The 14,709-nt window shown below is 41.2% G+C and overlaps 1 protein-coding gene across 4 annotated transcripts in view; it reads right to left on the reverse strand.

Moving 5' to 3' along the window:
* The window catches only part of LOC140478857 (tropomyosin alpha-4 chain-like), a 114,698-nt gene that overhangs the window by 13,770 nt on the left and 86,219 nt on the right, over positions 1-14,709 (reverse strand). For 2 of the 4 annotated variants that reach the window (XM_072572405.1, XM_072572424.1), the window contains 3 exons: positions 8,702-8,819; positions 5,825-5,895; positions 2,601-2,676 (listed from right to left, as the gene is read on the reverse strand). In XM_072572405.1, coding sequence (XP_072428506.1) covers positions 2,601-2,676; positions 5,825-5,895; positions 8,702-8,819 — 265 coding nt within the window. Of the gene's footprint in view, positions 1-1,955; positions 2,032-2,600; positions 2,677-5,824; positions 5,896-8,701; positions 8,820-14,709 lie in introns of all 4 variants that reach the window. The other 2 variants (XM_072572397.1, XM_072572414.1) reach the window with 1 other exon arrangement.

Raw genomic sequence — 14,709 nt, forward strand, 5'->3', positions numbered from 1 at the left:
TTTTTCAAACCTCAGTTACAATCACACTCTTTCCAAAGAGGGGGCATTTAAAGGGGCAGCCCTTGTCAACATCTGCTATATGAAGAGTTGAAACAGTTGCAGCATGCCACTGAATCTATCACATGGGTGACACTTTATCTGAGCAGAAAGCCAGAACTAGTAGTGCCAAAGCTGCTCATATTAATTCACTGGCAAAACTGTGAAATGGTCCTTGGTAAAAAAAAAGTCATCCTGTGCCCCCATTAATGATTACATTTATGGTGCACTGTTGTCTTGAAACAAGATGTAGATTTATTCCCTGAAAATCTTTTCAGACTGATGTGGGATCATGTGGCTACTAACTACAGAAAATGGTGGCCATTAGCAGCACTGAGGTCTGGGAAAGACAGAGGGAGACACAATGAGCAGAAGAGAAAAAGTGAAGATCACACAGAAAAGTACTGTTCTGGGCTCATGCTGAATAGCTATGTTTTCTACCAAAATTGGTCCTTCCAGTGATGATAATGTTAAAAAGGCAACTTGGAGTGTGACTTATCTAACCAGAGACAAAACACTGCATGTTTCATATAGGGCCAAAGCATCCAATGTGCAGGTTGCACTGGCCAAAGGAGAAACAGCTTAGCTACAGTGCTAAGTTAATCACTGGAGTTTGATTAGGCAGGAATTATAAGCATTGACTACTGGGCACACCGAGAAAGAAATCACAGGATTAATCTTAAATATATCCATAAGAAGGTGCATCACTCAGCACTACTTTCAAGTGAAAGCCGGTTGAAAATTTCTATTAGGGACATGAAGGATTGAAACTAGTTGCAAACAATGAAAACCTTAAATCGACTCAAAAGAAAGAAAGGAAAGAGATAAGAAAGGAGACAATGCTGACTTAAAGAAATAAACAGGCAAGGGCTAAAATTTCATCATTAATAATCCCAAGTCTTCTGAAAGCATAAGAAAATAAAATGGCAAGGTTACAAAATGCAGTCAGTGCAATGGTCTTAAAATCAGCCTTAGACAGCATCTCAAGCCAACGCAACAGAAGCTGTTGCAATTCAAACAAAACAAAAGTGGGTTGGAAGAGGAAGCCCATTTGGACATTACTTCATTAATACATAGCCAAAAGGTTCACATTAGCTCCAAAGACAACTAAAGCAAAAGTATCCCCATAGATAAATTATAATTATTTCAGTGTTGTAACTAAGACAATGTGAGGCTTTAGTGACAAGGTTCACAATTATTTTGATTGAATGCATGTCCAAGGTTGCTTTTTAGATCTTAAGAAATCTATATAAAATACTAATCTAATAAAGGACTTCAGAAGTATAAAAGTATGCAGATTGCGTTTTAGTGTCTGGAACTCTCAAACCCAGTTGGCTGCTGGGGTAGAATCTGCATTGTTGTAAATAAGTGGGGCTTGAGAGTTCAAACTTCACTTGGGCATTTGGAATCTTGTGATTTCGTACTAGGTAGTCAGAAGAAAATGGTACTGCTGTCAGCAGCCATTTAAATTCTTCCTTTGGCTTTGCAAGCACTGGTGAATACCAACTCCAAGGGATCCTCCAATGCACTGCCCCACACCACAGGAAGTAGTGTCATTTCTTTTATTTTACAGAAGTTGTGACCATGAGATAGATAAATAAAATAAAGTCCACCTTTGTAAAAACAGTCATTTGTAGCCCTCAGAGTACAGTCATTCTTAAAATTAAAAATGTGAATTTTGTCAAGTACGTTTATTTAATTTTATACCAACATGATAGTCAAAGTAGATGTCACCTGCTACTACACTCTATATTCACATGCACTGTGATGCAATGCGAGAGCAATAATACATTACTACTGGCCAAAAGCAAATCTACAGCCTGTATCTCAACTGGCAACTTAATTCAGAGGTTTCTATCAGAAGGGCTTTATGGGGATATCATTGCTTTAAAAAGCAGTTGCATACTGAATCCTCCTACCTTTTCAGTTTGTGCTTCCAAAGACTTCAGGCTGTTGGTGACATTTCTCAATTCTTCTTCAATCTCAGCACATTTACTGTTCAGAACAAGATAGTGGGGTTGGGAAAGAAGGAGGTTGAGAATATACAGAAAGTGGCAAGAAACCCATAGCAACCTAACAGTCCTGCTCTCAGAATTTAGGCCCCGACCTGGTTGGGAATGTTCAAAACAAAAATGTATGACCATAAACCAGAACATTCATGGGCACTCGGTGATCACTTTATACTTACCTGCCATTGCTGAAAAATGCAGGTGGAATCTATATTAATTCATAAATTTGTTTATTTGGTTCAAATCTCCAAACCAAAAACATCAACTCTGCATGAAATTTCAGATACGGGTAAAAGACCAATCCAGAGGAGGAGGAAGTAATGGGGGCAAAGGTTACCTTGAGGCCTTAGAAAGTATTGAAGCCACATCTTGATCTCAGAATTCAGCTGCTATGGGTCTCCACTGGGAAGAAAACCAAAACACACAACTACCAGGAAGCAGAGCAGCAGCAGCAGCAGAAGTTGCAAGGAATGTAGCTTTAATATTTTCTCACACAGAAAACAGATGATGGAAAGAGTAAACAGAAAAGAGTTAGTGGATTTCTGGGAATAATACCTCTTCCTCTGAGGCCATTAACGATTTCAAGCTCTGGTCCATTACTTTAAGCTCCTCTTCCAATTGCCGTGCCCGACTGAGTTAATCCACAGTAAGGGAGTAGAACAGACAAATCCCGGGCAGTATTCAGCATGCAATTCAACAGGGGAAAAGAAAACCATGTGCCCACTATCGTTAGTATATTCATCAAATTATACTGAACAACAATGGAATTGAAATATCTACTGAAACAGATCCAAAATTAGAAAAATAAGTCCGTGTAAAAAGATACATTTGTTAACTCCTAGACTGCCTAATTCAGAAGTAGCTTAAAAGCCAGAACCTTTCCTGCCCACAAAGCCTCTGTTTATTCAGAATTTGATTTCAGGTACAATGAGTCAAAAGTGATGCATGCAAAATAGGTCGAGTGGCAGGCATGCAAGGGCAGGAGGTAAAAGTGCTCTTCACCACTGGACTGGTTTTCAATAATTGAGAAACATAATAAGACCACATTCAAGCACAATAAAAGAATTTCCCCAATAATCTGGCAGGAAAGCGTGTGGGCAAGACTGAATTCTGATTCTGAGTGGAGTTAGTCAAAAGGTTGAAGATGAAGATGATGTGTATCCAGCTAGCTGATGAATCTTCACAAGATTACAGACTGCAGATACTTGTTAGTTATCGAGAGCACATCCAGGGTGGCTGTTTGGACAAGGTCAAAGTGAACAGTTGACACTTGGGGAGCAAGTGTAATAATTATGTTTAAGGCAGGAAACTAAAGGAAGCAAATTTTAAAAATGGAGCTAACACCAAAACTCTCCATCTGTGTAATTGCACAGTTAATTTGTGAAAAAATCAAAAAAGGTTGACAAAACCACCAGCATACTGATCAGAGTTGATTATTTTGAAGAGCAACTATATTTATTTTCCAATTCAATGGCTAACTTGATGGGTTTTCTGAAAAGAAACCTGCTCAAATCAAACCCAGAAATCTTAAGACTCTGGTTTGTCTGACTTCAGTTCTCAAGTGGAGGTGGATCTGATGCAGTAATTATGTCAATCCCAGATGAGGAGATGTTAGATTACTGATGAAGTGAGAGACATGTTGCTGAAGCTCTGTGTCATAACAATCAGGACAAAATGTCAAGAATGCAAAATTTCAAACTGTTTCAACAATGTCCCCTATGGGAGAAAGGCAGCAAACATTTATATATAGGGATGTCTTCTCTACAAATGAAAGGAATATGTTCAAGCCTGTAATTTTTTTTAAATTAACCCAGGAGCTCAGGAAACATTTAGTTCCATGCTGCTTTCTCCATGACAATACCTCAGCCAATTAGAGTTGTTTTGCCAACCATCAGCATCCCATTCTCTTATGGTGTGCATTGTTGTGATCATATGATATTGGATTCTTTTATTTGCCCTGAGAGACACATAGCTTTGGTAACTGATCGTTCTTCTCAGCAATATTCAAGATGTTAGACTAATAACCCTGTTGACTTAACTGTCATTTAATAAAAAAGAAACATGCACAGCAGTTACAGAAATGGATTACACTCTCAGTTTGAATGAATTTTGCTACTGCTGAATTTAAAGTACATGTCACATTCCATTTCAAATCCTATCAAATCACAGCAGCTTGCCACACCAATCACCACCAGCAAAACGAATAACCGCAAAACCCTCTCCCTCGAAGATCAGTTGGAGCATGCTCCAAGTACATAGCTGACGGGTTGCCGATTGCTCACTTAGCAATCATGCTTTATAAATTTATGCTCACCATGTTTGTCAAGTACCTGTAAAATACTCCAGCTGATGTGTTATCAATGGACACGTTTTAGGACGAGACAGAGAAATAAAAGCTAAACCAAGACGTTTGAGGGGGGTGGAATTTTTCAAAAAGTCCAAGCTACTTTAATCGTAGCTATTCATGATCACCTTCAAAAGGTTTTTATCTCGTGCTGAGTTATTCAGAGTTTGGGACAGTCCTAAGATCAATACTATTAATTGTTGGGACTGGCAGAAAGGCCTTCACTTCACTGGGTTTTAGGGTTTGAAGGGGTGCAGGGCAAGTTTGGATGCAGAGAGAAAAAAAAAGGATTGATAAAAATCAGGGCATTATTTAAAGAGCAACCAGGGCTTTTGCTCCCATCAACTTGCCTTCCCCTTAGGTTCCCGCATTTTAACCATTTGAGCACAGAGGCATGAATAAAGGCCATCAGATCCGGAGATTTAGAACCACAAACTGCCATATGGGGAGGAAAATAAACCCTCAATATTCTTCCCAAAAGGGCTGTTAATTGTACATCAAGATAATTCTTGAGTCAAAAATAATTTTTATACTGATTTGGGAAAACAGGAACCGGGGTGGGGTAATAAAGAGGGGCTGCAGAAACAGTGCTAAAATTTACTTGCCTACTATCAAAAGAACCAGATTTTGTACGTTTTAAATGAAGAACGAACAGGAGGATGAAACTTGAATCTCATCCCCTCAGTATCACCAATGGCCCAGTGATACATGTCGAGACTCCTGTGTAGTAGTAGTAGTTGTGGGGGAGGGGAGTAAATCAATGGAGCGGTGCTGCTCCCAATGCATTCAACTCAACAGAAAGAGAAACACAAACTTTAGGGTTTTCTTAATAAGGAGGATTTTAAACAAATGTAACTTTCATTCAAATACAGAGACAAAAAACTAAACCACAAGCAGTTAAGACCATAAGCATAGGAATAGGCTGTTCGGCCCCTCTAGCCTGCTCCATTCATTAGGATTATAACTGATCTGACATTCCTAATATCCATTTCCTTGCCTTTTTCCCCCATTACCTTCAATTCCCCTACTAATCAAAAATCTTAGTCTTAAATATACACAAGACACTTGAAAAGATAACAGGTGAAATGTTATAGAGGGTTGGTAGGAATGTAAATTGTATGTTACACTCACATCAGCCACCTTAGTGAACGGACAGCAGGTTTAAGGGGCTAAATAGCCAACTCCTGCTTCTTGCATATGTTTTAGCACATTAAAGCATTTCTTCACAATGCATACAATTCTGTTCTAATAGTTCCAGAGTATTAATCATGAATTTGCTAAGGACTAAAATAGAAATGATTCACTGTATTGAATTTCCTTCAGATCAAAACTTTCCTACCTATTCCATGTGCAGTATGCAGAATCTATATTATCTACAGGTTATTTCCAGCAAACAACCTCTGCAAAACCAAACATTTAGAGAACTCAAACTTACCTTTCTGACACCCTTGCACGTTCCTCAGTTCGCTCCTGATCACATTCAAGAACAACAAGTTTTCGTGCCACCTGAAAGAAGCCAAGAAAAGCTGAATGCTGACCAGTATGCGATTTCACATTACCTACCCTCTTAATATTGCCTGAAAACGAGACCTGCCAATACCAGTTTAAATAACATTCTGTAGGTATATAAGGAATAAAAGAATGACTAGAGAAAGATAAGGGCTAATCAAGAATAGTAGCGGGAAGTTATGCGTGGCATCCAAGGACATAGGGAAAGCACTAAATGAATATTTTTCATCAGGGTTCACACTGGAAAAAGACAAATATTGTCAAGGAGAATACGGAGATACAGGCTACTCGACTCAACAGGATTGAGGTTCACAAGGTGGTGGTGTTAGCAATTCTGAAAAGTGTGAAAATGGACAAGTCTCCTGGGCTGGATGGGATTTATCCTAGGATTCTCTGGGAAGCCAGGGAGGAGATTGCAGAGCCTTTGGCTTTGACCTTTGTGTCGTAATAATGCCAGAAGACCGGAGGATAGCAAATGTTGTCCCCTTGTTCAAGGAGGGGATTGGAGACAACCCTGGTAATTATAGACCAGCGAGCCTCACTTCAGTTGTGGGTCAAGTGTTGGAAAAGGTTCTAAGAGATAGGATTTATCATCTAGAAAGGTATTGGTTGATTAGGGATAGTCAATACAGTTTTGTGAAGGGTAGGTTATGCCTCACAAACCTTAGAGTTCTTTGAGATGGTGACCAAACAGGTGGATGAGGGTAAAGCAGTTGATGTGGTGTATATGGATTTCAGTAAGGTGTCTGATAAGGCTCCTCATGGTAGGCTATTGCACAAAATATGGAGGCATGGGATTGAGGGTGATTTCAGGGTTTGCATCAGAAGTTGACGAGCTGAAAGATGACAGAGGTGGTGGTTGATGGGAAATGTTCATCCTGGAGTTCAGTTACTAGTGGTGTACTGCAAGGATGTGTTTTGGGGCCACTGCTGTTTGTCATTTTTTATAAATGACCTGGATGAGGGTGTAGAAGATAGGTCAGCAAATTTGCATATGACTCTAAGGTCGGTGGAGTTGTGGATAGTGCTGAAGGATGTTGCAGGTTAGAGGGACATTGATAAGCTACAGAGCTGGGCCAAAGGGTGGCAAATGGAGTTTAATGAGGATTCATTTTGGTGCATTCTGCAAGGTGATTCATTTTGAAAGAAGCAACACGAATGCAGACTACTGGGCTAATGCTAAGATTCTTGGAGTGCAGGTGAACAGAGAGATCTCTGTGTCCATGTACATAGATCCCTGAAAGTTGCCACCCAGATTGATAGGGTTGTTAAGAAGGCATACAGTGTGTTAGCTTTTATTAGTAGAGGGATCGAGTTTCAGAGCCACGAGGTCATGCTGCAACCATACAAAACTCTGACGCGGGGGTTACGTTAGAACCCGGGTGTCCTTGGTGAAGGAGCAAGTGGTGTCCACCAACACCCTGGAGTTGTTCAGGGAGAGGTGGGCGCCGCAGGGAGTGGAGTGCATTATTTCCCCATCCAACTCTATTTTGATTTAGTCTCTACCCTCCCCTTCACTGTTTTGATCACACAGCATTGCCCTTTGGTTTGAAGGGCAGTGCTTGTCACTGGCCACTCGGGTGTTTTCCTATTTTCCTGGTGGTGGCAATTGAATAAAGATTTGTGCACTTTGTGTCTTTCACTGTGTTTCACACCTGCACACACACACCATGGATGCTGGGGAAAAAATAAGCACTACCGCAGTTAGGTGGTAGTGTGGGGGTTAAGAAAAAAAAAGGTGTGTTATTTCTCCCTCCAACTCTCTTTTGATTTAATCCCTACCCTCCCCTTCACTGTTTTGATCACACAGCATTGCCCTTTAAAATAGCAAAAAGAAAAAAAGAAAAAAAAAACTCTGACGCAGCTACACTTGGGAGTATTGTGTGCAATTCTGGTCACCGCATTATAAAAAGGATGTGGAAGCTTTGGAAACGGGTCAGAGGAGATTTACTCAGATGTTGCCTGTTATGGAGGGAAGGTCTTATGAGAAAAGGCTGAGGGACCAGAGTCTGTTTTCATTACAGAGAAGGTGGTTGAGAGGTGACTTAATTGAGACATATCAAGATAATCAGAGGGTTAGATAGGGTGGACAGTGAGAGCCTTTTTCCCTCAGATGGTGATGGCTAGCATGAGGGGACATAGCTTTAAGTTGAGGGGTGATAGATATAGAACAGACCTCAGAGGTAGTCTCCTTTACTCAGTAGTAGGGGCATAGAACGCATTGCCTGGAACAGTAGTAGACTCAACTTTAAAGGAGAGTTTAAATGGTCATTAGATAAATATATGATGAAAATGGAGTAGCGTAAGACAGGTTTCAGATTGGTTCCACAGTTCGGCACAACATAGAGGGCCAAAGGGCCTGTATGGTGCTGTAATGTTCTATTGTTCTGTCAGCAATCAACCCTGAAGTCTCAGTCAGTGAGCATATCCACTGTTACACAATCCATGGCAGTTCATGACTTGAGTCGAGTTAACCAATCTCAACCAGGATTGTGCTACTGTTAAGCTCGCCATGCTGAGCTTGTCAGAAAAGAACTTGGCCAGGATTCCTCTGGATCACTGTGCTCAAAACATGGCTAAAATATCCTTCTATTTGACCCACTCTGTTTTTCTTTTTCTCAAACCAAACAGTGAGCATGAAGCTTAACTGGAATATCAGTTACATTCAGTCTAACATGACAGAATAAACTACTTGCCTAGGTTCACACAGCAAAAATGTTCACTTGGAAGAGATGCCAGACAACCCTGGAATAATACAACAAAAGTGAAGGGAGGCCCGACAACGGGGGAGGAGAAACATTACCTCTTCGTATTTACGGTCTGCCTCCTCTGCAACATGTTTAGCTTCCTTCAGCTGCATATCTTGTATTTCTATTTTCTCCTCAGCCTTTAAGACTTTGCACTCCACAACTTTCATCCCTCTGCAGAAAAACAAATCATCAGCACCTGTATATCAGGGAGACGTACTGGAATCACAAAGGCAAAAATACACTATAAATGAAACTAGAGGAAAGAAGAGGAAAAGATTTGTGCGGATCAGTGAATGTGTACTGGAAATCTCTGATCCACTCTAAACACTAGTTCAGGCAGCTAAATTGTGGCTCTCTCTGGGTGCATAATGCTTACTGTGCACAGCTTACAGTCAAGCATACTTTAAAGGTGTTCAATCAGAACATAAAACAAAATGACACCAAATCTCATAAGCCTATATCAGCGACTGAAAAGTTTAGTCAAAGATGTTCAGGGGCTGTTTAAAAGAAAAGTGAAATAGTGGGTCAGGAATCTGATCACATATACACAATACAGGTAAAGGGCTTATTTACCACATGCCTCTGCCTACCCACAAACTTCAAAAGCTGGCTTGTGTCTTTTGGCCTACTGACAGCAAGACATTGATGAACTTAAGCTTACTCCCCCTTTCATCTTCCAAAGTAGCAACAGGGGGAAACAATAAAGACACTACCTTTAATGAGGGTATCATAAGAAAGAGGCAAGGTGAGTAAAATGGAACTGATGCACAGATTTAATTGAACGGAAGAGAAGGCCCAAGAGATGAACAGTTTATTCCTGTCCTGTGTAAAAATAACCCATCTATTCAGAGCACAGATTAAAGGATAACTTCTGCCAGCTCACCTTTAGATCACAACTCCGGTTATAACTTGATTTTGTGAGAAAGAGAAGAAATCTCAGTCTCCATACACACAAAAGGATATACTTACTTTGAAGACAGTAGAGTGAATGTTGACTAAATAGGTCCCCAGCATGAGGAGACTATATTTTCTGGAATTTAGGAGAATGAGGTAGAAACTAATTGAAACACACAAGCATCTGAAGAAATCCAATAGATTAGATGGTAAGTGATTATTTCCGTAAATTGGGAATTTAAAATACTGGTCTAATTTAAGGCTCAGAGAAATTATTCAGGACTAGGACAAGGAGCAAGTACTTCACTTAACAAATCATAGGAATTTTCACTCCAGAAGGCTGTCAGTGCTCCATTGTTGAATATCTTCAAGACTGGATGAACAAATAGACAACTTCTCAGGGAATAAAGGGACATACTAAGCAGGCAGTAAAGTGGAAAAGAAGCCCAAGGTCAGCCATGATCGTACTGAATGGTGGAACACGCTTAACCAGTTGTGCAGTCTACTCCTGCTTTGTGTTCCAAATTTCGGCAGAGATCTGCTAGTGCATTCTATCTATACTACACTTCTAATTTAAGATTCTAACTACTGAAACTAGAAGCATAACTCATGCAATAGAACTCCATTACTATATGTGCAGCAATATACAAAAAGATTAGTTATTTTAGCTGTGTGAAGTTAATAGCTGCAGTAATGAAACTCAGACTATTGTTTCAAAATTCCATTATCAGAAAACAAGACCATAATTTTATTAGGAGAAAGTGAGGACTGCAGATGCTGGAGATCAGAGCTGAAAATGTGTTGCTGGAAAAGCGCAGCAGGTCAGGCAGCATCCAAGGAGCAGGAGAATCGACGTTTATTAAGTTTAAAAACAGTGATGGAAAAGATAAATAGAATCTAAGTTAAAGTTCTAAACTGGAGGAAGGCTTATTTTGATGGTATTAGGCAAGAATTTTTAAAAGTTGAATGGGGCAAATGTTCGCAGGTAAAGGGATAGCTGGAAAATGGGAGGCCTTCAAAAATAAGAATGAGAGTCCAGAGACAGTACGTTAGGGTGAAGAGTAAGGCTGATAAGTGTAGGGAGTGCAGTTGGACGACTAGAGAAATTAAGGTTTTGGTGAGGAAAAAGATGGAGGCATACGCAGGTATTGAAAGCTGGGATCGAGTGAATCCCAATATAAAGGCAGTAGGGGTATACTTATTAGGGAAATCAGGACGACAAAATGGGACGCAAGATATCTTTGGCAAATAGGCATAAGGAGAATCCAAAGGGATTCCACAATCACATGAAGAACGCAAGGATAACTAGGGACAGAATAGGGCCCCTTACAGGTCAGCAAAGGTACCCATGCATGGAACTGCAGGAGATGGGGGAAGATACTAAATTAGTATTTTGCATCAGTGTTTACTGTGGAGGAGGATATGGAAGACATAGAACGTGTGGAAATAAATAGTGACATCTTGAAAAAAATCCATATTATAAAAGGTGGTGGTGCTGGATGGTTTAAAATGCATAAAGATGGATAAATTCCTGGAACTGTGGGAAGCTAAGGTGGAGATGGCTGGGACCCCTTGCTGAGATATTTGTATCATCGATAGTCACAGGTGAGGTGCTGGAAGACTGGAGGTTGGTTAATGTGACGCCACTGTTTAAGAAAGGTGGTAAGAACAAGCCAGGGAACTACAGAATGGTAAACATGACATCGTTGGATGGGAAAGTTGAAGGTAATCCTGAGGGACAGGACTTACATGTATTTAGAAAGACAAGGACTGATTAGAAATAGACAACATGGCTTTGTGCGTGGGGAATTATGTTTCACGAACTCTTGAGTTTTTGAAGCAGTAACAAAGAATTGATGAAGGCAGAGCAGTGGATATGATCTATATGGACTTCAGTAACGTTCCTCATGGTACACTGGTTAGCATCATTAAGATAAAATAGAACATAGGGAGAACTAGACATTTGGAAACAGAACTGGCTTGAGGGTAGAAGACAGAGGGTGGTGATGAAGGTTGCTTTTCAGACTGGAGGCCTGTGACCAGTGATGTACCACAAGGATCGGTGCTGAGTCCACTGCTTTTCATCATTTATATAAATGATTTGGATGTGAGCATAAGAAGTATGGTTAAGAAGTTTGCAGGTAACACCAAAATTGGAGGCGTAGTGAACAGTGAAGGTGGTTACCTCAGAGTACAACAGGATCTTGATCAGATGGGTTAAATGGGCCAAGGAGTGGCAGATGGAGTTTAATTTAGATAAATGTGAGGTGCTGCATTTTGTAAAGGTAAATCAGGGCAGGACCTATACACTTAATGGTAAGGTCCGGAGGAGTGTTGCTGAACAAAGACTTTGGAGTGCAGGTTCAAAGCTCCTCGAAAGTGGAGTCGAAGGTAGAGAGGACAGTGAAGGTAGTGTTTGGTATGCTTGGCTTTATTGGTCAATGTATAAGAGTTGGGAGGTCATGTTGTGGCTGTACAGGACATTCGTTTGGCCAGTTTTGGAATATTGCGTGCAATTCTGGTCTCCCTGCTACAGGTAAGATGTTGTGAAACTTGAAAGAAAAGACTTACAAGGATGTTGTCAGCGTTGGAGGATTTGAGCTGTAGGGAGAGGCTGAACAGGCGGGGGCTGTTTTCCTGAAGGGGAGGAGGCTGAGTGGTGACCTAGAGAAGTTTATAAAATGAGGGATATGGATATGATAAATAAACAAGGCCTTTTCTCCAGGGTGGGGGTGGAGGAGGAGTGCAAAACTAGAGGACACAGGTTTAAGGTGAGGGGGGAAAAGATTTGAAAGGGATCTAAGGAGTAATGTTTTCATGCAGAGGGTGGAGTGTGTATGGAACAAGCTGAGAGGTGGTGGAGAAGGCTGGTACAATTACAACATTTAAAAGGCATCTGGATGGATGTCTGAGTAGGAAGGGTTTAGAGGGATATGGGCCAAATGCTGGCAAATGGAACTAGATTAATTTAGGATATTTGTATGGCATAGATAAGTTGGACCAGAGGATCTGTTTCCATACTGTACATCTCTACAACTATTCATCTGCAATGGCCCAGGAACTAAATTCCTGAGTTCCTTTGGAAAGTTTGGCATTCTTGGCTTGGCATTAAGATCTTATCAGCATGGAGGTCCTCTTTTGCAGCAACATCCGGGTATTCCGACAATCAGCGTCTTAATTGACTTTTCCCAAACAAACTGATCAGAGATGAGGGCGAAAGCGAACACTGCAGATTAGAATTAAGAGTGTGGTGCTGGAAAAGCACAGCAGGTCAGGCAGCATCCGAGGAGCAGGAGAGTTGAAGTTTTGGGCAAATGCCCTTCATCAGGAATTCCTGATGAAGGACTTTTGCCCGAAACGTCGACTCTCCTGCTGATTGGAGAAGAACTTGGTCTTAACTTTTTTTTCTCATCTACGACTTCGGTCTTTAATACAGACACCATAGTAAGTTGATTTACAAAAAAAACTTTTCATTTTTTTTGTAACAATACACATACAAAAAATTGATTTTCTAATTATCTCTGCTTACTGTCCTCTTCAAATCGAACAGAGTATTTAAAGCTAAAAATGCAACTGAATGGACTGCAAGGCACCTAATGCCCAGAGATTTGTACATTAGACCATAAGACATAGGAGCGGAAGTAAGGCCATTCGGCCCATCGAGTCCACTCTGCCATTCAATCATGGCTGATGGGCATTTCAACTCCACTTACCCGCATTCTCCCTGTAGCCCTTAATTCCTTGTGACATCAAGAATTTATCAATTTCTGCCTTGAAGACATTTAGCGTCCCAGCGTCCACTGCACTCTGCGGCAATGAATTCCACAGGCCCACCACACACTGGCTGAAGAAATGTCTCCGCATTTCTGTTCTGAATTTATCCCCTCTAATTCTAAGGCTGTGTCCACGGGTCCTAGTCTCCTCGCCTAACAAACAATTTCCTAGCGCCCACCCTCTCCAAGCCATGTATTATCTTAGAAGTTTCTATTAGATCTCCCCTTAATCTTCTAAACTCCAATGAATACAATCCCAGGATCCTCAGCTGTTCCTCATAGGTTAGACCTACCATTCCAGGGATCATCTGTGTGAATCTCCACTGTACACGCTCCAATGCCAGTATGTCCTTCCTGAGGTGTGGGGACCAAAACTGGACACAGTACTCCAAAATGGGGCCTAACCAGAGCTTTATAAAGTCTCAGTCGCACAACGGTGCTTTTATATTCTAACCCTCTTGAGATAATTGACAACATTGTACATTCGACCATTACACCAACGCTTTCTTAATCACAGACTCAACCTGTATGTTTACCTTTAGAGAATCCTCAACTAGCTTCCCAGATCCCTCTGTACTTTGGCTTTACGAATTTTCTCACTGTTTAGAAAGTAGTCCATGCTTGTATTCTTTTTCCCAAAGTGCAAGACCTCACATTTGCTCACATTGAATTCCATCAGCCATTTTCTGGACCACTCTTCCAAACTGTCTAAATCCTTCTGCAGCCTCCCCACTTCCTCAGTACTACCTGCCTGTCCACCTAACTTTGTATCATCGGCAAACCTCACTAGAATGCCCCCAGTCCCTTCATCCAGATCATTAATATATAACGTGAACAGCTGTGGCCCCAACACTGAACCCTGCGGGACACCGCTCGTCACCGGCTGCCATTCCGAAAAAGAACCTTTTATCCCAACTCTCTGCCTTCTGTCAGACAGCCAATCCTCAATCCATCCCAGTAGCTCACGTCGAACACCATGGGCCCTCACCTTGCTCAGCAGCCTCCCGTGTGGCACCTTATCAAAGGCCTTTTGGAAGTCTAGGTAGACCACATCCACTGGGTTTCCCCGGTCTAACCTACTGGTCACCTCTTCAAAAGAACTCCAACAGGTTTGTCAGGCACGACCTCCCCTTACTAAATCCATGTTGACTTGTTCTAATCCGACCCTGCTCTTCCAAGAATTTAGAAACCTCATCCTTAATGATGGATTCTAGAATTTAACCAACAACCGAGGTTAGGCTAATTGGCCTATAATTTTCCATCTTTTGTCTTGATCCTTTCTTGAACAAGGGGGTTACAACAGCGATCTTCCAATCATCTGGGACTTTCCCTCACTCCAGTGACTTTTGAAAGATCTCAACCAACACCTCCGCTATTTCCTCAGCCACCTCCCT

The sequence above is a fragment of the Chiloscyllium punctatum genome, chromosome 1, assembly GCF_047496795.1.
Source record: "Chiloscyllium punctatum isolate Juve2018m chromosome 1, sChiPun1.3, whole genome shotgun sequence".
NCBI classification, from domain to species: Eukaryota; Metazoa; Chordata; class Chondrichthyes; order Orectolobiformes; family Hemiscylliidae; genus Chiloscyllium; species Chiloscyllium punctatum.